General features: G+C 43.8%; 1 protein-coding gene across 2 annotated transcripts; it reads left to right on the top strand.

Moving 5' to 3' along the window:
- Positions 1–1,073: 1,073 nt before the first annotated feature.
- Positions 1,074–23,015, top strand: LOC118363580 (TBC1 domain family member 9B-like). 2 transcript variants are annotated; one of them, XM_035744565.2, is made up of 22 exons: positions 1,074–1,687; positions 3,206–3,316; positions 3,493–3,611; positions 3,863–4,091; positions 4,466–4,724; positions 5,056–5,263; positions 5,548–5,745; positions 6,218–6,388; positions 6,968–7,118; positions 9,859–10,073; positions 13,799–13,916; positions 14,172–14,457; positions 14,728–14,857; positions 15,110–15,208; positions 15,460–15,528; positions 15,936–16,176; positions 16,394–16,459; positions 18,395–18,466; positions 18,845–18,895; positions 19,455–19,514; positions 19,631–19,722; positions 19,815–23,015. In XM_035744565.2, the coding sequence occupies exons 1-22, from the start codon at positions 1,570–1,572 to the stop codon at positions 20,445–20,447; spliced, it is 3,696 nt and encodes a 1,231-aa protein (XP_035600458.1). In that variant the 5' UTR covers positions 1,074–1,569; the 3' UTR covers positions 20,448–23,015. The 2 variants fall into 2 exon arrangements, with proteins under 2 accessions (XP_035600458.1, XP_035600459.1); XM_035744566.2 differs by lacking the exon at positions 18,845–18,895 and having other exon boundaries at positions 1,075–1,687.
- The last annotated feature ends 85 nt before the right edge of the window (positions 23,016–23,100 follow it).

Here is a 23,100-nt window from a genome sequence, read left to right on the forward strand (position 1 = left end):
ACAGTAGCTACTACAACAATTGGATACCACGAAATTGGGGAGAAAAAGGGGTAAAAATGCAAAAGAATAAAGAGTTGTTTGCATAGTCAATTTACACACAGCGCTGACACGCACACTTACCCCACCAGACATGCCACCAGTCCCCAGGAAATGTACAGTATTATACAGAGCCATGAGTGCATCGAACTCCCATCTTATATAGCGTCAGTTAACCTCAAGCCTGGTTTCGAAAAACAAATTATGCAACACGGCACAACGTGATCTACTTGTGACCTACTTGTTGTGTGTATGTACCGGCAAAACTGTTACATTGATGCTGTTGACCCAGATCACCGTTTGCCGCGAAAAGGAGGAGGTCAAAAGGGGGGTGAGTGTAACCGGTATGAAATGGCTAGCCAGTTAGCGGGGTGTGTGCTAATAGCATTTCATTTGTTGACATCACCCGATCTGAGACCTTGAAGTAGTTGTTTCCCTTGCTTTGCAAGGGCCGTGGCTTTTGTGGAGCGATAGGTAACGATGCCTCAATGGTGACTATTGTCGATGTGTGCAGAGGGTCCCTGGTTCGAGCCCGGGTAGGGGTGAGGAGAGGGACAGAAGCAAAACTGTTACAAACTACAAATTCCTGCAAGCTGCTGCACGTTATCTTCTAGCTGACACCTTCATTACCGGTATTGTGTCCATTTAAAACATGCACAAGACAGATCACAGAATTGTCCATTTAAACAAATGTAGCCAATTTGTTTATTACTGCATTTAGCTAACATTAGATCAATTCACTGCCTCAATTTGGCAGTAATCATTTGTAGTTCTTTATGATAGCCACATTATCAGCTAATTAGCATTTCATTTTGGGGGGTAACTACAAGCGAATATATTGATAAATGTAACCTTGTCCTAGAGCGATTTGCAGTAATCAAATGTCACTCCAGGGTATGCCTCCAAATCACAGCCCTTATTTGAAGTGTTTATGAAATCCCCTGTGGGAAAAATGAAAAGTGGAAAAACAATTGGAACCAATTCCCTGTTTGACCGCTAGGTTTTATTCATACTATTGTACTCTCGTCGCATTCAGAACAACTGGGAACTGAGCACTCGGAAATATCCAACTTCCAATCGTTCAAATCAACTGGGAACTCGGAAAATAACGACCTCAGACTGGGAAAAATCTATTTGAATGGTTATCTAACTTGGAATTCCAACAAGGGAACTCGGGCCTGTTTCACGAGATCCGACTTTCTGACCTGAAGATCACTAACTTCCCAGTGGTTTTGAAAGCGGCATCTATGTAGTCCTACCAGTATGTGCATTATGATGACAAAAATATTGCAGTGACAGTGACCACGTCAAGAAGCGACGCAGCGTACAGTGGGCGTGTTTCGTGCAAGTAGAAGGCGACCAGTTTCAGAAACACAACAGAGCAGACAGCTGCACAGACGGACTGCCCGCGGTCATGAACTCAAAACAGCAGGCAACACGTCTGCAAAACAGGCCTATGTAAAGTCTCTTAACGTACGCGGTGCAGCATAATATCCAAGTATAAGTGCGTAATTTGGAAAAAGGTAATTCAAAATGTGGATAACTCCGGAGGAGGTGTTGCTGGCCAACGCTCTGTGGGTGAGCGAAAGGGCGAACCCCTTTTTCATTCTCCAGCGGAGAAAGGGCCATGGAAAAGGAGGGGGCATCACTGGTAACTATGAAATTCAATAATTTGCTATAACTGTTTTCTGAAAAATATAATTTGTGTTGGCTAATGTCTTGCATTAGTAACGAGGGCTTTTGTTAGCAGGCTTGGGTGTTAGCAAGATAGCTAGCACACAGGCTCGCTGTTGTGTTGACGTGGGGAAAAGTGGCGCTAACTACTGTTAGCTATTTAACGTTAGCTTTGTTTTTTTCTTCACTTACCATGCTCGCTCTTTGCTACTACTGGCTAACAGAATTGATAGCTATAATGCTTGCTAAAATGGTGCTTTCATGACATCTGGGAACTCTGGGGAAAAACGAGGTCATGACGTCAGTGATCTTAATTTCGGATCTCTATAAAGATGCTCGAGTTTCCGAGTTGGAAGCCCGTTAAAAAAAAAATCCAGTCGGAACTCGTTTTTGCCCTAGTTCCCGGTTGTCTGTAACGCACTGAAGTGTGAATTGAGATTTTCGAATTTCCAGTTCCTAGTTGTTTTGAATGCGTTTGAATTATGTACATTTTCTCAAATACATCACTAAACAATAACGTTACACAGCTAGTAGACTATTGCTACGTTCAATGCAAATGGTAGTTCTGTTTGGTCATCCAACTCGGAATTCCAGGTCGGGAACTCGGGCCTCTTTCTTGAGCTTCGATTTTCCGACTTGGAGATCACTGACGTCATGATTCGACCTCGTTTTTTCCGAATTCCCAGTAGTCTTCAAGGGACCATATACTAGTTTAGCCAACCCGATACTGTGCAAGCTATCACTGCCATATGACAAAAACATTGAACTTGGATTAGCCTCCCACTTTGAATTTGGTACTATCATAAAACACCAGATATAGGTAACTTTAGCTATCTCCTGTAATTCTAGTAATAAAGAGAATAACAATGGCATGTAATGAAAAACGGTTTCGTATTAAATAGCTTCCTAGCCTAAAAATAGTTATCTAGTCTGACACTCATAATTTAGTTAGATTTGTACTGAATTAGATCAAGTCTCATTTTAGGTGACTCCACACAAGTGGCCTTTCATTCACAAGGGTTTATGATGTTTCCCTTTGATTTAGATATCTCTCCCCCGAGTCCTTGTCTAAAAGCAACAGCACCACTGCAGCTGTGTTGCTGACGAGTTCTAGGAACATACGCAAGGTCTAAGACTAGCCTACGGTACACATTAACCCCGTCACATACGACGGTCAAATGTAGGCTATGAAATAGTACGTCATGTAGGAATGATTGAGGTATGTGTATGTGCGTGCACATGTGAGTTTCAATGCATGTCTGTGTTATCAGACATTGTGCTTCAACAGGTGTTGGACTTCCACACTCCCCCTAAAAAAATAGATGTCAATTCAGATCTTAACCAAATAACATTTGTTTACCCAGAAAGTAGGTTAAAAGTCACACATGCAAAGTTAGGACTCCTCCAGCCAGCTACTTCATATTTTGCATGGTTGACCTAGTCCCCTATTCCCTATTGGGATTCATGCCTAAAATGCTGTGCTGTTTTACTTCAGGATTGTTGGTGGGCACCATGGACGTGGTCCTGGACTCAAGTGCCAGAGTGGCTCCCTATAGGATCCTGCACCAGACAGGGGACTCCCAGATCTTCTGGAGCATCGCTTGTGGTGGGTGCAAAACCATGCCATGACACTTCTGAGTATTCTGGGATAGGCAAACTGTTTTGAAGCTAGCTTATTTAAATACAACTGTATAAAAGCATCGGGACTATATAAATTCTATCCATTGTGATCAGGTCTAAAGAGACCTCTTCTTGTTGTGCTGAAATACTGTGTTTTCCCAGGCTCCTCCCGGAAGGAGATCACGGGGCATTGGGAGTGGCTGGAGTCCAACCTGCTCCAGACGCTCTCCATCTTCGACAACGACGAAGACATCACCACCTTCGTCAAGGGGAAGGTCTCGGTAGGCACTGCTGCCACAAAGCATAGTTCAACCTCCTAGAATTAGAACACATCCAAATTCTATGGTCAAACCTTGGGTTAGCCAATGTCTTAATTGTTTCTCCTGCGTTATGTAAGCTGCTGACTCAGTTCCTCTATTAAGAGCAGATCTATGCGTCATGGTCACATTGACCGAAATCCATGCAATCCGGAAAATGCCATTCATGCCCATTCTAAGTGGCATGCGTGTCTTCCTCCAATCTTTCTATCTAGGGCATCATCGCTGAGGAGAACAAGAGCAAAGCGGCCCAGGAGGACGAGGACTCTGGCAAGTTCCGCGAGGCCGAGCAGAAGATGAGGAAGCTGTTTGGCATGCCCGGCGAGGAGAAGCTGGTCAACTACTACTCCTGTAGCTACTGGAAGGGCCGTGTGCCCCGCCAGGGCTGGGTCTACCTCAGCGTCAACCACCTCTGCTTCTACTCCTTCCTCCTGGGGAAAGAAGGTGAGTGTGTGTGTGTGCTCGCTCACCCGACATGCTTGCATATGATGTGTGTGAGCATGCATGTGTGTCTAAGAATGAATGAAATGGGTAGGAATCTTATGAGACTGGTTACAGAAGAAGATAATGGGGCTAAGAGAGAGCGTGTGAAAGGACATGGAGTATTGAGTTTGTATGGGTGTAGAGGTAACCCCACTTGAATGTTGCAGCAGTAACCCCGACAAATGGAAATCTATGAAATCTACCTTTCCCTTTCTGCTGTTTCTTCCTCTCTACTGTACACCAATCTCTGCTTGCTCACTGCCCCCTTCCTTTGCTCTCTCTCTCTCTCCCTCTTATCCCTTTTCTCTGTCTCTCCCCCCCGTCTCCCCTTATAGTGACCCTGGTGGTGCAGTGGACGGAAGTGACACGTCTTGAGAAGAACGCCACGCTGGTGTTTCCGGAGAGTGTGCGGGTGAGCACACGGCACACGGAACACTACTTCTCCATGTTCCTCAACATAAACGACACCTTCAAGCTCATGGAACAGCTGGCCACCATTGCCATGCGCCAGCTGCTGGACAACGAGGGCTTCTCCGCCGACCGCACGCTGCCCAAGGCATGCAAGACGCTCAAGAACGTCTCTGCACTCAAGAGGTACGAGGTTTCGAGGTTCAAGAGAGATGAGTCGGGAATTGCCTTATTTTTCTGACCGGAATTTTTCCGAACACCTGTTTTCAATGAAATGGAGGGTTCTTTCAAGAACTTGCTTTTTCAACCTCCAGAGAACAGGGGTAGGCAATTCAGGTCCTGAAAGGCAGCACGGTGTGTATTGTTCTTCCTAACACACCAGATTTTGTTAATGATGGTCCTCAATTTTCTGCATCTCACTGATAAATCACCATATTTTTTTTTCATGTGTATATATTTACTGTATATCTACTTTTGCTAATGTGCTCCTCCTCTCACTATTGGATGTCAACTTCAGGGACCTGGACGCACGGGCCAAGAACGAACGCTACCGGGCACTGTTCCGCCTGACCCCGGACGAGCGCCTGGACGGACACACAGACTGCACGCTGTGGACGCCCTTCGCCAAGATGCACATTGTGGGCCAGCTGTTTGTCTCCAACAACTACATCTGCTTCTGCAGCCGTGAGGAGGACCTCTGTCAGCTCATCATCCCCCTCAGAGAGGTACCTACTCACACAACGCAAGCACGCCCCTTTCTTTCGTTTTCGGACATCTTGCCTCTCTCTCTTTCCCAATGTCCTGCCTCCCCCTTTCTCTCTCTGGCAATCCTTTTCACACTCACTTTCTCACTGTCCATCTTTTTTTCATGGGTGACAACATGCCCTCGTGGGATGCGCCTAATGTTCTTAGTTGTACATTAGAGTAAATAAACAAAGGACTCTTCCCCCCTCTCTCTCACCTCCTCTTTCTCCCTCTTCCCCTTTTTCTCCTCACTCCCTCTCTCTAGGTGTCCATTGTGGAGAAGGCAGACAGCAGCAGCGTCTTGCCCTGCCCCGTGTCCATCAGCACCAAGAACAAGATGACCTTCCTCTTCGCCAACCTCAAAGACCGCGACTTCCTGGTCCAGCGTATCTCCGACTTCCTGCAGCGCACACCTGACAAGCTGTGGAGCGACGGCCACCCGCTTGCCCTCAGTGGCTATTCAGTGAGTCAATCAGAGGGGATGTGTGCTGTTTGGGTGGGCCCTTTGATCTGTCAGTAACACTGTCGTGAAAGAGTAGGGTTGCAAAATTCTCAGGTTTTCAAGAAATCCTGTTAGGTGGATTCCAGATTTCCTGCTTATTCACTCCTGATTCTGTGAATATTCCAACTGGGAATTTGGGGAAAGTTACTGTAATTTTGCAACCCTATGAGATTGTGATCCATAATATGGCTTTTTGCCGTTTTCTGCAACGTTCTAGATGACATTAATATGATATGACCACTCATTCACAGTCATGCTTTTGCTAGAATGACTTCTTTTGAATGGATTTGTTTATTACATACTGTAAATAAAAATGTGTATTCTTTATATTCTCTCTCTCTCCTTACTTCTTTTTAGCATGACAGGATATCCAGCTGGTATGTTTTAGCTGATAACGCCCCTTTAAATCCACAATCTCCTCCTTCCCCCCCAGGTTTCTCCCAGCCCCAGTACCACCCCACTTTCCTCCAGCCTCCCCACACCCACTGGCGCAGGAGGGGAACCGTCCCAGGGGCGCCACTACAGTCCCAGCCTGCCAACAGCCACACAGGGCCTGCTCCGCATCTACCAGAAGGACGACCCAGAGGACCACGGGCCCAAAGCTGTGAGTCCAACCCCACCCAGACTCACGTCAACGGCTTCGACTGTCTTATGCTCTTAGAATATCCTACCCATTTTTTTTATATGGTTTTTATTACTTCAGTGTGCTCTCTGTTTTTTAAGCTGAAGTGATCCTTTCTGAACAGTCTTTTATTGTCACTACCTAGAGATGTAGACCGAGTTTGATGCTTTAGAATGTAGGTTAATGTATGCCGTGTCTATGGTTCTTGTCCTATCATGGTTAACATTGTGTCTGTATAGGCAAGCTTGAAATCTGACACTTGAAGGCCACCATCGGTTCATCTATCTATCTAGTTCCAAAACTCAAGGATTGCAAGTCAGGCCTGGCTCATTTGGAAACAGTGCTCACTTCGCCATTCGTTGTCTTAGCTCTTTGACGTTGTTTGCTTTGGTCATGGTGCCAAAGGAGCATAAACACCATGTCCTTACAGCATTCTAGTCATTGATCACCAATGTCATTATATTGTTATAACATACCTTTCGCTTGATGTCTTTTTATTTTTGGGTGGTCATACTGATATACTGACACCCCCCTTCTCTCTCTATCTATTCCCCTCCTCAGACCAAGGAGAAAATGAAAGAGGAGTCATGGAACATCCACTTCTTTGAGTTTGGCAGGGGGGTGTGTATGTACCGTACCTCGAAGACCAGAGAGCTGGTGCTCAACGGTATCCCTGAGAGCCTCCGAGGGGAGCTGTGGCTGCTCTTCTCAGGTAGACATTTTGTTTTCTACAATTCAATTTCTAGAATTTTCGTGGCCTATGTGTCTCCAGAGAGCACATAAGAGTTTTGGTTAGCCCACATAGATACCGTGCTTCGGTTACCAAATGCTTTAGCTGGAGCATCCAAATATGCAGTCATTGCACTCAGTTTTTCTGATGGAAGTCAGGCTACATTTCTAAACTTCTGCTTTGGCTGTGTAGTCTGTGGCTGATGGCTCCAACCACTAGGCCACTCCTACTCTAGCACAGATGCACTATGTCTTAGTGTTGTTTTTGGCAGCAAGTCTGTGGGGTTTCAAACCACCAACCATAAGTAGGTGTCATTGCAGAGGAACTCTCCCCCCGTATGGTTTCTGTTCTTGTACCAGTTCTCAAAGACACCACTAATCACCTACAGGCTAGCTTTGAGGGTTCAAGTTTGGTTTAGGTGGAGCTAGCAGAAAGCCAATGGGCCTGTACCATGAATTGTAGATTGTAAAGGTGAGGTAGATAATTTACCAAATAGAAACAAATGCATTCAATAATAGCCTAAAAGGTTTCTTCAAACATGGTGATTTTGAATGGCAGAGTTTGACAGTTGAATTATAGACTATATATACACAAAAGCATGTGGACACCCCTTCAAATGAAAGGATTTGGCTATTTCAGCCACACCCGTTGCTGACAGGTGTATAAAATCAAGCACACAGCCTTGCAGTCTCCATAGACATTGGCAGTAGAATGGCCTTACTGAAGAGCTCTGTGACATTCAATGTGTCACTATCATAGCATGCCACCTTTAGAACTAGTCAGTTCATAGTGCGTAAAAATCGCCTGTCTTTGATTGCAACAAGCAATGTCAGCACAATAACTGTTTTTCGGGAGCTTCATGAAATGGGTTTCAATGGTCGAGCAGCTGCACACAAGCCTAAGATCACCATGAGCAATGACAAGCGTTGGCTGTAGTGGTGTAAAGCTCGCCGCCCATTTGAATCTGGAGCAGTGGAATCGTGTTCTGTGGAGTGGTGAATCAGGCTTCACCATCTGGCAGTTCGGCAGACGAATCTGGGTTTGGCAGATGCCAGGAGAACCATAACCAACACTTATGTTAATAGTAGGCTAAGTCTACCTACATATTTATGAAAAAGGCTATGGCAAATAGGAATAGGTAGGTCATTTGGCGTGTAGCTCAGCTGTGAGCTGCATTGTTGTGCACTGCCTGACTCCAGCGGTACCAGTCATGTTCAAATAGGTTAAACTATCGTCTGTGCATTTTTAAAATATTATATACAGTACCAGTCAAAAGTTTGGACACACCTACTCATTCCAGGGTTTTTCTTTATCTTTACTATTTTCTACAATGTAGAATAATAGTGAAGACATCAAAACTATGAAATAACACATGAAATCATGTAGTAACCAAAAAAAATAGATTTTATATTTGAGTTTCTTCGAAGAAGGTGTTCCCACATGTGCTGAGCACTTGCTGGCTGCTTTTCTCTGCGGTCCAACTCATCCCAAACCATCCTCATTGGGTTGCGGTTGGGTGATTGTGGAGGCCAGGTCATCTGATGCAGCACTCCCATTACTCTCCTTGGTCAAATAGCTTTTGTGTGTGTGTGACAATCATTTCTATTACACATCACAATGTTGTTGCCATCGATGTCTTTTAAACATAGTTGATATCCGATTATATTGTAATAACGCCCAACCCTACTTTACACCACTCCGGCCGACGCTTGACATTGCACATGGTGATCTTAGGCTTGTGTGCGGCTGAGTCAGTTTGGAACTCGGTAGTGAATGTTGCAATTTTTACATGCTACTAGCTTCCGGACTCTGCGGTCCCGATCTTTGAGCTTGTGTGGCCTACCACTTCACGGCTGAATCATTGTTGCTCATAGACGTTTTCACTTCACAATAGCAGCACGTACAGTTGACCGGGGCAGCTCTAGCAGGGCAGAAATTTGACCAATTGACTTGGAAAGGTGGCATCCTATGACGGTGCCACGTTGACTCACTGAGCTCCTCAGTAAGGCCATTTTACTGCCAATGTTTGTCTATGGAGATCACATGGCTGTGTGCTCGATTTTACACACCTGTCAGCAATGGGTGTGGCTGAAATAGCCAGATCCACTCATTTGTGTGTGTGTGTGTGTGTGTGTGTGGTGCACATCCACATCAGCAATCTGTTGGTTTCAAGGAAAGAACTCACTCCTACCTTGTGACTTGAAGGTAATGGGTTTCATTGTCTCTGCCATATTGACTAGAGAAGTGTTGTTATTGCAACGTCACCAAGCTGACCCCTCCCCTCCGTCATTCCTTTCTGACTCATCTGGTATCAGCTGACCAACTAGATTCCTGAGTCATGCGGCCTAGCTAAGCAAGGGTTACACAATAATGAGAGAACCTAGAAACGGAACTGCTGGATTGTGTTGCTATGTGGATGTGTTTTTGTACTTTGGCTGTTTCCTCTATGTAAAATGATAGCACTCAATGACCAGGATTGTGTCCTGCAATGATATCTGGAATGACTAGTCTGTTTTCAGGAATCTGTCGACTTTGTGTTTTCTAGCAAATATGTAAAGTTGGCTCATGTTTTTGTTGGTACAACAAACAACCAGTCATACAACGGATAGAATCAAAAGGATCTAAGTGTTAGATCCTTTGCCGACTGACAAATCCATATGGACTGAATCTGCCTCATAATCCATTGAATTAACCCTTTTACTACCATCCATCTCCTCTCCAGGAGCTCAGAATGAGATGGCCACCCACCCTGGCTACTATGCTGAGCTGGTGGAGCAGGCCATGGGCCGCTGTACCCTGGCCACGGAGGAGATCGAGAGGGACCTGCACCGCTCCATGCCCGAGCACCACGCCTTCCAGAATGAGATGGGCATCGCTGCCCTCCGCAGGGTCCTCACCGCCTACGCCTGCCGCAACCCTGGCATAGGATACTGCCAGGTATGACAACTTAAAAAACAACAAGTTTACTTTACTTAGGCTCGTCGCTCTCCAGGGAGCATCATAGGCCATCAATGACTCTCCATCACACTCAGTCTTGTTCCATCTTATGCCAGATCTTTTGGTGTCTGCTTCAAGCTCCCGCTGCCAGGTGTTTCTTGGGTGCCCTCTCTTCTGTTTTCCTTGTGGGTTCCAGGATAGAGCTTGCCTGGCAGTGGCGTGCCTGGGGCCTGGGCCTTCAGTGAGGTCCTACACAGTCCCCCCCGAATTAACCCACCTCTTATTACCATCATTATGATGCCATGGCTCTAGACACTATAGATTTAGACAGAAATGCAGTATAACCAGGCTTTGCGTCACCTTGAGATTGACATTTTTATTCAGAGAATTGCAGGGGAAGAGTACAATACCTTTTCATTGTCCAGCTTCGTTGCCCTGCGCGCTTGTTTGTTGAGCTGTAGATCCACTCGGGTGTCCCCAAAAGTTTCCAAAAGCACCATTGCTTGTAAGTGCTCAGCCGTACTTTGGTGTCTCGTTGCTGCCTTGGTTAGACAACTCAAGTTTGCAAAGCCAGTTTCGCTCCAAACACCAAATCGATCACCTGCAAATAATAGGCATTCCCAGCAGTACAGTTTGCAGTGCTTCTCGGAGCCTGTGAGCCATTGATAGCGCTCGTAGTTGGAACTTTGAAAGTGGCGAACGAACCCCTTTCCCGCCTGTGACAGGCTTTGTAGCGTCGGGCAACCTCTCCTTACAATGTCGAACTTTTCTTGAAAAGTTCGTCTTGAGAATAGCGTTATGGTTATATCCTCGACCAGATCGATATCTACCTCCTTCCGCCATTGCGGGTTGAAAAAACAGCTTAGTAGTACGCAAATTAATTTGCTTATCAAATTCAGTTTCCTGGTTCTGAGGTTCTGCATAGACCTGCCCAGAGGACCTGCCTCTCAATATTGGTAATCCAATCCAAAGATGTGCACGCTCTACGCCTACTAGCTGGCTCCTGTGTAACACTGGAGCCAGCCAGCAGGCGTACAATAGCCAACTCTAAAGCTGATTAGTTGAAACTAAATTTTAATTTCCATTCACTTTAAGCTACAAGCGCCCGCACTGTTGATTCTGAAGGCTTGAGGGTAGATTTTAGACCCCTGGCAACACATGATGGCTGAATATGATTGGATAAAAGATCTAACATAAAGACCAGCCCTCCAAATCTCAACCTGGCTGGAAGCAGTGCAACCAAGAGGAAATCTATGAAATGAAGAGTATAACTCTTACTCTGGGGAATAATTTAATACATATTTGTGGGAAAATATATATATTTTTTAAATAGTTATATTCTGATGATGTTTAGGCCAGCAGAGAAGTCCTTGCTGGCCCTGAGGGCCCACCAATGTTGCCTGGTGATGTTGGAAACTTGTTAGGTTCCTTTTTGTTGTTAAACGTTAAAACCAATTAACATGGTCACTGGCTGTGAGATGTTATGAGATTTCTTACACTTTGTTTTAGAGTTTTCTACTTAAACCTATCTGTTATATTTAGAAACTTCTCTGGAATGCAGAATTTGGTTCCAGAGAGTAGGCAATTGAGTTGGATGCTTTGAAGTAGTTGAAATAACTCCAATGTAATGCTATAGTGGAATTAAATTCCTGGAAATGCCATCTGAAACAGACTGACTGTTTGAGTTGACTCAAACATGAAAAGCCTCAAGCTGATAATGAGATTGGAACGAAGGCCTAGCGTCCTAAGCGTTCCCTGGAAATAGTGCTTGAATTATATGGGACAGGGAAACAGGCTTTCCATTAAAAAATGTGGCACTGGACATTTCTGTATTTATTTACAGGACATTTCAGAAATTTGCCGGACCCATATGCGTTGGTTGAGTAACCTGATTACGGCATCCACCCACAGTGCTCAGAATGACTAATCACATTTAGATTATGGTAAATCATATTAACAGAACATGCAAGACGAGGAAGCAACGATGTGCGGTTCTTACCGAATTTGCATGTGAACTTTGAAGATGTTTTGAATAACTGTCCACATTTACTTTTCCTCAGCCAAAAAGCCGAGTAACGAATAGCAAGATCACTAGCTAATGTCAACTTACTATCCCACGCAGGTTTACCTAATTTATTGGCCAGTTTGTCGGGAAAGAAATAGCCTATTCCAAACGGACTTTGGACGATAGATCCCAAATTCATACAACCAGTAGGCCTAGGCTACATTATTATTATCATTTAAAAAATATAAAAAATTAAGCAATGAGTCTGACGCAACAGATCAGAGCGTTTTAGCTTAAAATGTTGATAAACGATTTATTTCTTCACATTATATGCGCACAAGGCAGTAGGCTATGTGCAAATGTTTCTTCCATAATGCTATTTAGCGGGGGTAAAACGTTGTCAAAAAGGCACCACATATGCTAGTGGTTTCAAGTAACACTGATAAAAATATCAGTTTAGAAATGTTGAAAGCGGATAGATCTAATATGCAACAACTAGCATGGGCTACTATCCTAATATGATTAGGATTGTGCATTTGGCTACAGGACAATGAAAGAAAGTTCATATAAAATAATTGCCTCCACTGATATGGTCAGATTTTGGCTAGGCTACTTTGAAGCAAGGTAATGCCTCGTATCGATTTAAAATGTTCAGGTTCCAAACAATTTAAGTATATGTTTTGAAAAAGCATACTGCCTCCAGATCATTGCAAAGTGGTGTGTGATGCGCTGATGAAGCCTGCCTATGCATTTGCTGTTTGAGATGTTTTAGCAGCAGCTCTCACGCTCTTGACAGATTTTCCATTCAAAGGTTTTGTATTTGTATACTGTACATGTTTGATAAATAAGATGCATAATGAATACACTGTACAGGTGCCAATGTATTTCCACTAAATTATGCAAATGTACCTATAGATGGATAAGCATGACCAGTCAAATGTATTTGCATGAACTGGTGATTTAATTAATAGGTGAAAAGGGACAATTTTATTTATTGGCTTTTCTTTTTTTTTATCGGCCAAACGCCAGCTATTACCGGCTAACAGAAACCTTGCAAAGAAACTACTGTAGTCTGGTGGTCTATTCTTTACTGTAAGGCTATTTCTGCTTGTTTTTGTCTCTGATTCGTCCTTCTCTTCAGTTTGTCTTGTTGTTAATTCTTAAGTGTGTCCCCCGTCTCACTCAATGGTCCATACCGTCGGGCAGACCGGTTCAGTGCATGATGTCTGATGCGAACAGACTTAGCGACAGCTTCTATCTACAAGCAGACTGCCTGAACACGAACTGGACTGACCACCTGCTCTAATTCTCCGCAGCCTTAGCACACAACCACACAGACACATATATACATTGATGCTACACACACAGTCATCACAACTGCTGCTACCAGACTCTTGTTATACTGCTCAATGTATACACTTAACCCCCCTTCCCCAATACACATGTAAATATTGGACTATAAATTGTGCCTTCCTGTATTGTCCTTATGCTAAAATATTTTCTATTCTACTGACATTTACTTAGTTTGTATTATTTCTTGTTGCCGTTGACTTGTCGAGGAAGAACCTGCAAGTAAGCATTTCATTGGAAGATGTATATCATGCGTATCCCGTACATACGACTAATAACTTGGAACTAGAAATTCACTAAGACAGGAAATTACATTTGTGATGCTGCACAAGCAGAAGAGTACACAATGATCGATGCCTGTCCCCTCCAGGCGATGAACATTGTGACGTCGGTGCTGCTGCTGTACTGTACAGAGGAGGAGGCCTTCTGGCTGTTGGTCGCTCTGTGTGAGAGGATGCTGCCAGACTACTACAACACCAGGGTTGTGGGTGAGTGACAGCTAAGACTGACAATAGAAATACAGAGCCGCTAATTACCATAGAAATAGAACGATTGCTGAAGGTTCTAAGGGTGATAAGAACTCAGTAGTTGATGTGGGCTGTGGTCGATTCAGTTTTCCAATTTTCTATAAGGACTTTTCATTGCATGATTTTCATTTTACCTCTCTTCCTAAAATGAATTGAACCCAACCTTGATGCGTATGTTTGGATATGGATGTCTTTTTTAAATTCTCCCTCCCCCAGGTGCTCTCGTTGACCAAGGTGTGTTTGAGGAGCTGACTCGTGAGTGCCTCCCCCTCCTCTACGAGCACATGCAGGAGCTGGGCGTCATCTCCACCATCTCCCTCTCCTGGTTCCTCACGCTGTTTCTCAGCGTCATGCCCTTCGACAGCGCCGTGCTCCTGGTCGACTGCTTCTTCTACGAGGGCATCAAGGTCATCTTCCAGGTGGCACTGGCCGTGCTGCACGCCAACATGGACACGCTGCTGGGCTGCTCCGACGAGGGAGAGGCCATGACCATACTCGGACGGTGAGTGGGGGGGTGGGAGAGACTGTCTGCACTGACGAGGGAGAGGCCATGACCGTACTGGGACAGTGAGTGATGGATTTCAAGTGTTTCTTGGAATTGACACCACACATTATGTAGCCAAAATGTTTCATTGGAAGGGTAACTATACAGAAACCTTAATTGTTTTACATTTTTATTTATGAATGGTGACATTACCATTCTGGACTGATGAAGCTATAGCCATATTGCGCTGGACTGAGAATAAGTGGTTGTTCTCTCACTCTCTCTCAGGTACCTGGACAATGTTGTCAACAAGCAGACTGTGTCTCCTCCCATTCCCCACCTCCACGCCCTGTTGACCAGTGGTGATGAACCACCACCTGAGATTGACGTGTTCCAGCTCATCAAGTCATCCTATGACGTAAGACAAGTCCTCCCAGCATGACTAGGAGAGACAAATGACTTTTTCACAGAAAAATGCTTTCTTAGTTCTCAAACACAACTCGCTTGTTTACTCAATCGCATTGAACAAGGAGAGATTGATGTAGATTCTACAAGTCAGTGACTTCGGGATACATTTGTAACTGACTCTATTGAACTCTATTTCAATTCTATTATACTACAATTCTATAACACCTGCCTTTTCCCCCTGTTTCTCTGTGTCCCTGAGCAGAAGTTTGGAGGTCTGCGTGCTGATGTCATCGAGCAGATGAGGTTCAAGCAGAGGTTAAAGGTTATCCAATCGCTGGAAGACACTGCCAAGAGGAGTGTGGTGAGTTCATATGTCAAAGAAGTGACTGTGATTGAAACTCTTAGTGACGTTAGTTTCTTGATCTCATTGCGTTGATGGTTGTAGTTTGACGTCGACAACTGAATTTCATAGCATTGAGATTAGTCTACATTATACTCCATTCCAACCTTCACTTAATAATGATCTATTGTCTTACTGTTCCTACTTGGTCCAATGTGCTATAGCCAGAGATGTTTCTCTGTCTTGTTGTAAAGCTGTGTGTCTGTCCACAGGTGAGGGCCATCATGACCGACTCAGCCTTTAGCATCGAGGAGCTAGAAGAACTCTATGTTCTCTTCAAGGTGAGAAATTGGCATAATTATTACCGCCCCTGTGGCTTTTACACCATTACCAAACACTGGTCAACATTTTATTCAGTAAGTTCTTTGTTAGCAATGTTCTAAACACAGGCATGGCAACTTAGTGTGGTGGGTATTAGTCATGGTTGCGGTGATGATAACAGGTCACATAGCTGTCACATGTTAGGTGTTGTGCAACCAAGTGAGCCATTATCAATAGACTGAGAACAAAACAAGTTGTGGCTCATGCTGCAAACAAGTGTAAACCTGAAAGCCCTTAACAAAAGCCATCGCTATCAAGCTGTTAGCTCAAGTCCCTCAACTGTCAAGCATCATTGGACAAATCATTCAATGTTTCAATCAGCTAATACCACCTCTGAACTGCATCCCACTCCCCTTGCTCATGGCAGGCCAAGCACATTATGAGCTGCTACTGGGGGGCCAGCTGCACGGCGGCGGAGCGCCATGACCCCAGCCTGCCCTACCTGGAGCAGTACCGCATCGACCTGGAACAGTTCTGCCAGCTGTTCGGGGCCCTGGGCACCTGGCTGTGTGGCACTCACACCGTCACACTGGCCGCTCGCCACTTCCGCCTGTTGGACAGCAACAAGGACGGCCTCATCAACTTCAAAGAGTTTGTCACAGGCCTGAGTGAGTTAAATTAAGGAATCGCAACTTGCTGCAACTTAACTGACATGCATTACAACATTGATGTTTTCAGCTGTGGTTTTGAGAACAATTATGTGCTAGTTTGTAGAAGGATAAGTCCCAGTCCCTAATTTGACTGGTTGATTATAAGATTGTAGTTGGCATGGATCCCATCTCTGCCACCAATTGGGTAACTGACCAACCATATGTCTCCCATCAGGTGGGATGTACCATGGAGACATGACAGAGAAACTGAAGTTACTGTACAAACTTCACCTGCCGCCAGGTAAGCAGGGAAAAACAACTCTTCAGGTTCAATAACAGTCTAACCTACCTATGATAAATGTATTGCAGACATACTGCAGGATATTGACACTCACATTCTGACTTGGCTTCAGACATTTCACTCAGAAACAACAGTTCTAGTGAATCAATAAATGCAGAAGATGTGAGCCTGTAGTCAGCCAGCCAGCAGACACACTTGTGACCCTGTGCTTTGGGTGGTGTGTTTTTAAAGGGACAGTATGCACATGAGAGAAGAATTGTCTCTCTCAAATCAAATTACATTTTTCACATGCGCTAAATACAACAGGTGTAGACTTTACCGTGAAATGTTTACTTACAGGCCCTTAAAACCTCTTTGGGCTAGGGGGCAGTATTTTTAACATCCGGATGAAAAGCATGCTACCCAGGCCCAGAAGCTAGGATATGCATATTATTATTAGATTCGGATAGAAAACACTGAAGTTTCTAAAACTGTTTGAATAATGTCTGCGAGTACAACAACTGATTTGGTAGGCAAAAACCCGAGCACAATCCATCCAGGGAAAACATTTTTTAATAGAAATATGCTTGCAGTTCCTATGGCTTCCACTAGATGTCAACTACTAGTCTTTAGAAATTGGTTGATGTTTTTCCTTTGAGAGATGAAGTATTCCTTTCCATGTGTCACAAAGGGACTCGAGTCTTTTGGAGCGCACGACCTGGAACGCGCTTCACTTTATTTTCGTCCGGTATTGAGCAATTGAGCACAGTATTTCCCCGTCTTAAATTTTATTGATTATTTACGTTTTAGGATACATAGGTTTGGATTAGGAACGTTGTTTGAAATGTTTGGACCAAGTTTACAGGTAAGTTATTAGATACTTTGTAGTCATGTTGGGCGAGTTGGAACCTGTGTATTTCTGAATCAAACGTGCCAAATAAATGGACATTTTGGGGATAAAATGAAGGAATTTATGTTTATGGGAGATTTTGGTGTGCCGACAGAAGATCTTCAAAGGTAAATCATGAATTATATTGTTATTTCTGATTTTTGTGTAGCACCTGCCTGGTTGAAATCTGATTTTCATGTGTTTGTATGCGGGGTGCTGTCCTCAGATAATCGCATGGTCTGCTTTTGCCATAAAGCCTTTTTGAAATCTGACACTGTGGCTGTATTAACAAGAAGTTAAGATGTATTTTGATGTATAACACAATTCTTATTATGATTATATCTGTTTTTTTTTATTTGGCGCACTGCAATTTCACTGGATGTTGTCAAATCAATCCCGTTAACGGGATCCAAGCGGAAATGGGGGTGAAAGGATTTAACCAACAATGCAGTTTAAAAAAGTGAGAGTTAAGAACAATTGAGCAGTTGGAGAAAATGTGTGTGCTTGTGGGAATGAGTGACAATGTGTATGTATTATAATATTTCATTAATCTGATGACTTATCTAATCAAATAATTGTTTTGTTACCCAATTTTAAATGAATTATGTAACTTTTAACTCAATAGGAATTTGGGGCACCACGAGAGCGGTTCTTTTAACATCTTCCGAATTAAACTCTAAAAGGTTACATCCAGAAACAGTCAACCTATTAATCATAACCTCGTATCATATCGTCATTCTGAACAGTCGTAGCCTCCAACATCTGCAAAAGCCTAGCCTTTCTTATGATTTAGTTCCAGTATTCACTTTAGAACGTGTTACAGTTTTGGCGGGGAAAACGTCTGAAACAAAGGCACATTCCTTTGGTGAATTTGGAGATGGAGATGGCTTAAAGTTCTAATCCTTGATTTACATCAGGGTGTGAACTGTCAACACCCCCGTCTGCAGGTGAGAGGGGGTCAGGCCGAAGTTATTTATTACAATACTGATCTGACCTGTATGGATTCTCACATGGACAGTCATGACAAATACATGCTAGTGCTAACATGCTTCTTGTTTCTCTTACAGCATTGTGTCCAGAGGAGGCCGAGTCGGCACTAGAGGCTGCGCAGTTCTTCACTGACGATGACAGTCCACAGGGTACACACACATTGCTGTTGACATATGCGTAAAGCATACACTCTTATACTTCTATAGGGGGAATATACACACTTGGTAACCATCTCTCATAATTTAGTTTGCTCACAATGTAAATGTGATATTTGACATTTTAGATGTTCTACTTAAGGCAATGAGTGGTTCCTACAGTCCTGCTCCGTTGCATGTGTGTGTGTGCGCATGGAAAATGGATTCCTACTACTTGATTTAACTGACAGTGTGTTATCATCATCCTCATGGATCTGTTTCCTCCCTCACTTACTTTCTGTCTTAATCTTTCTCTACATTGCGCTTTATTTCTCTCATTTCTGTAATTTCTTGCTCTCTCCATCTCGTTTTGTTTTCTTCTCAATGCTCCAGAATCTCCCTTCCTGTCTGATCTGGACTTCCTGGTGCAGGAAGTGACCTCAGGTTTGTCTCTCTGTGACTCTGTCACAAAGACATGTTTGATCAACAAAATGTTGGCCACGCTGTCAGGCAGAATAGTCCATCTAATATTCCAATCTACAAATTTGTGAAACAATTATTTGTTTTAGTTCATAGAGGACACTTTCTAACCTGTTAATAACCTCGCCATGTGATAGCATACCAGCAGATTACACAACTTTATACAGAGTGGGTCCCCCCTCATTTCTTCTTCCTGTCCACTTGGTACAGTCCACTCGGGGCTCTCTTTGGAATGTTCTGGTGTGATAGACATCACATCTTTCCCCTTATCTGACTTTCTGTGGTATCTGCATCTCAGAGCGTGGACTTTCCATCCCTGCCTGTTACCCTCCTAGTATCTGTGGGCTAGTTGACTTACCTCATCTCTCAAACTAATACAAACATCAACCCCCCCCTCCCCCTCCTCCAACCTCTGTCTAGATAACCCACTTTACCCCCTGTCACTGTGTAGTGTGTACACTGGTGTGGATGGTCTGAGTAGTGGCTTTGTGGACATGATGATGGTGGTTGTCTTCGTCTGCAGGAGAGGAGATGAAAGAGGTTGGGGAAGCGTCGGGATGCGGAGATGCAGAGGAGAAGAAAGGTGAGCCTCACTCCGCCTATGTTAATTACCTTTCTGCAGTATTGATATTCTTCCTCTGCAGGATTCAAGCTGTATTGCTATACGTATCCAGTGTAATATTGTGATGTCTGTTTCAGAGGTGAAGGACTATAAGTATTACCTGAGGATGTGGGCCAAGGAGAAGGAGCCCAAGATTGAGACCATTAAAGATCTTCCCAGGATGAACCAGGTACACATTACTGAGAGATGACCATAACTTGACCACTCATGCACACTTGGAGAAGCCATTTCTGTGACTGATCCCCTGTGTGTCCCCTACAGGAGCAGTTCATAGAGCTGTGTAAAACCCTGTACAACATGTTCAGCGAGGACCCACTGGAGCAGGAGCTCTACCACGCCATAGCCACTGTGGCCAGCCTGCTGCTGCGCATTGGAGAGGTGGGCAAGAAGTTCACCAACAATGGTGCCAAGAAACCAACCGACACCACCTACACCCAGGCTCCCATCCTTTCCTCTGAATTGCCCCAGCCCGAAAAAGAAGAGTCGAATGGGGAAAGCAGCTCAGGACAGTCACTGGTCTGCAAGGCTTTGGCGGAGGCCCAGCTAGAAACGCCGCCCCAGCAGACGTCGGACGAAGAAGTGAAGGATGACACGTCGGTCTCGTCCTACTCCATGGTGAGCACGGGTTCGCTGCAGTGCGAGGACATCGCCGATGACACGGTCCTAATTGGCTGCGCCGGCGATCAGCAGCGGCGAGGCAGCACGCTGGACGGCGATTGGTCCATCACCTTCGAGCAGGTGCTGGCGTCGATGCTCACCGAGCCGCCCCTGGTGGACTACTTTGAGAAGAAGGGAGACTTTCAGGCAAGGATGGCAACCTGTAAGATGCAAAGGGGGGTGGAGAGGCAGGTGAGCTCGTCAAGCGACCATGAGTTGGCCCAGCTCTCGACCTGAGTGGACCCATCCAGAACTCAACACTCACTGTCATTTCTCACCTGTAGGGGAAACCGATCACTGTCCAACTCGAGTTACCATCCGGCCTTGCCTCACTCCCGTTTCACAGGGAGCTCTAGACCTGTATCTCTGTTGTGATTGTCATCATTTTACAGAACCAGATGTGTGTGTGTGTGTGCGTGTATAGGAAATATATCTATTGAAACAGTATTCAGTCTGTAAGCATAGTCTGCCCAACGGTTCTTACCTTGGATAAAAGCCACATAACTCTTAACATTTACAACCTATTACATCAACTCTACTACATTCAGAACCAGATTCAAACTAAGCCTGTTCCTAGACTAAAAATCACTTTCAGTAGAGGTTCTCCATGTCACATGCTTTCTAGTCCAGGACTAAGCTTAATATTTGTCTGGGAAACTTGCCCTTGAAGTGTAGTGGCTAATCCAAGGATGGGATGTTGTGCAGAGGAACATTGGTGCAGGATATCAGAGTTTTAACGTGTTAGTACTCAACTGTATTTCTGTCGCTTCTCCTAGCACACTGCGGACCACAATCTAAGCTGTGGGTAAAAGCCTTCAACTGGAAGACCTGTATGAGACATATATACGTTTTGTATCTGTGAAATCCACAGCCATCTCAAACTAAAGCAAGAAAGCCTTTAAATTTAAAAAAAGACTGAACTAGATGTTAGATTTTAGAAACCGCTTGTTTTTGTTTTGTGTAGGTTTTTCTTAGAGAGAACGTTGGGAGAATGTCTGCGTTACCACTCTGTTCTCTGGCCAGTACTTGCTTCATTTCAGCAGTCGGTTATTTAAACTACCTTTGGGTGTGTAGTCTTATAGTACAACTCATGGTAACACATTGGTGTGGTTTTGGAGAGTCCTACCTCCTTCACTAACTAACAATTAATCTGCAGCCTTCAGATATGCATGGCGCTTCGCTCATTTGGTGACTCGCCTGCCAGGACCTGTTTGGACTGTTTTTGTAATGGTAGGTTGGCATATACACAGGGATAATTGTAGTGTTGGCATTTGGGGGAGGGACCTCTGAGGCTAAAATCTGCAGAGTTGGAGCATCACAACAAACAGCATTGTTTTCATTGAATGCCCTTCTTGAATGTTTGACCTGCATATCAAACAAGGCAGTATCTCTTCCCCGTAGTTCAAAGCAGACACTCAGGGGGCGCTATGTGTCATTCATCAAATGACCTCAAATATTGTTTTACCCAAAGAAATACAATAGTTTTTCCATTAGTTACTAGACCTAGCTGTGAGTCGGTTGTATCTTTGTATTCGGGCCGGAGTTAAATTGACCATCTGTAAGTGGTCAATGGTTCTTCTGTCATTTCAGAATAGCAGTAAGGAAACATTTCCTGCAAGCAAATACTATTTTAACAGATTACAATTAAATTTCAGTCTCAAAAAACTTGCTAAAATGCCATATAATGCTTTTCCTTCAAGCCAATAGGAGTCCCAAGCTGTGAATTACTGCATATAATTTTCATATTATCTTCTATCGTTCAAAGCTTTTAAGTGTATTAGATGTTTCTTGATAAAAATATAGCCTCAAATTGGTCTCATGTCATGAAGGAATTGAGAAAACCGTGTTACTGTCCTCCTGAATATTCATAACCTTGTTTTAACAGAAGCTTCATACACAGTATTTAACTACACACCCACATTGGTCACAAACAGATATTTTGCATTCTTCATGTCTACTTTTGTCAACAGCTATTTTTTCATGTTTGGCAAGAAAAAGTATATTTTTAAGAATCCGTTGTCTTTTAATCCATTCCCCCCCCAACTTCGGGAAGAAACCAGACAGATGAAAGCAATATGGTAGCTCCATCGGTCATATTGCTTACGCCTATCTAGTTCCTTCAGAACTTCAGATTGAGAAACACTAGAGAAGTAGGAGTTAGGGATTGTTGTACAAGGTTATAGGCTCCTCAGTTTGTTTCCATTGTGGTTATCCAGACGGGTCTGAGATCAGTGGAGAAATGTGCTGGCACTGCTCAATACTGCTCTCCGAACTGTTCTTCTATGACACTAAACCCAGACTTAAAGGTTGTCTGGCTGGTCCTTTGTTCATAACTCAACAACAGTCCAGCATTGCCCAAGGAATTTGCTTGCAGCATTACATACCAAGTTTATTGGCACTTTGTAAGATAGTTTTATACCCCAAGTTACATTTATCAGTGTTATTTGCGCTCAGCCCCAAAGTCCCAGTCAATCAAATTGTATGTAGATTATTTTATGTTGGCACACACAACCTGTCTCACTTTGTATATTCTTTGCTTTTCATCTGCATATGTTTCTTATATCTAATGAAAATGACTAATTTTACTTGATTACCTTGCAGACTACTTTCTAAATGTGAAAACAAAGAACAAGGAAGTAGTTTAGCATCTTTTGGGGTTCTGGGATAGCCGGGATAGCCTATGTGGCTGTCGACATATGTCATTAATGTATCCATGTAACGGATGTGTTTATTCACAAACTTGCATTTTAAATTGTATTTGATCAGTACTGTACTATATTGTGTAATAAATTAAAATACTGAATGAAATAACTTGATGGTTTTATTTAATAGGACAGGCTTACACCCTTTGGGTATATTAATAGTTTGTTTTTAGCTCTGCAGACAAGAT

Source organism: Oncorhynchus keta, chromosome 30 (assembly GCF_023373465.1).
Source record: "Oncorhynchus keta strain PuntledgeMale-10-30-2019 chromosome 30, Oket_V2, whole genome shotgun sequence".
In the NCBI taxonomy this organism is placed as follows: Eukaryota; Metazoa; Chordata; class Actinopteri; order Salmoniformes; family Salmonidae; genus Oncorhynchus; species Oncorhynchus keta.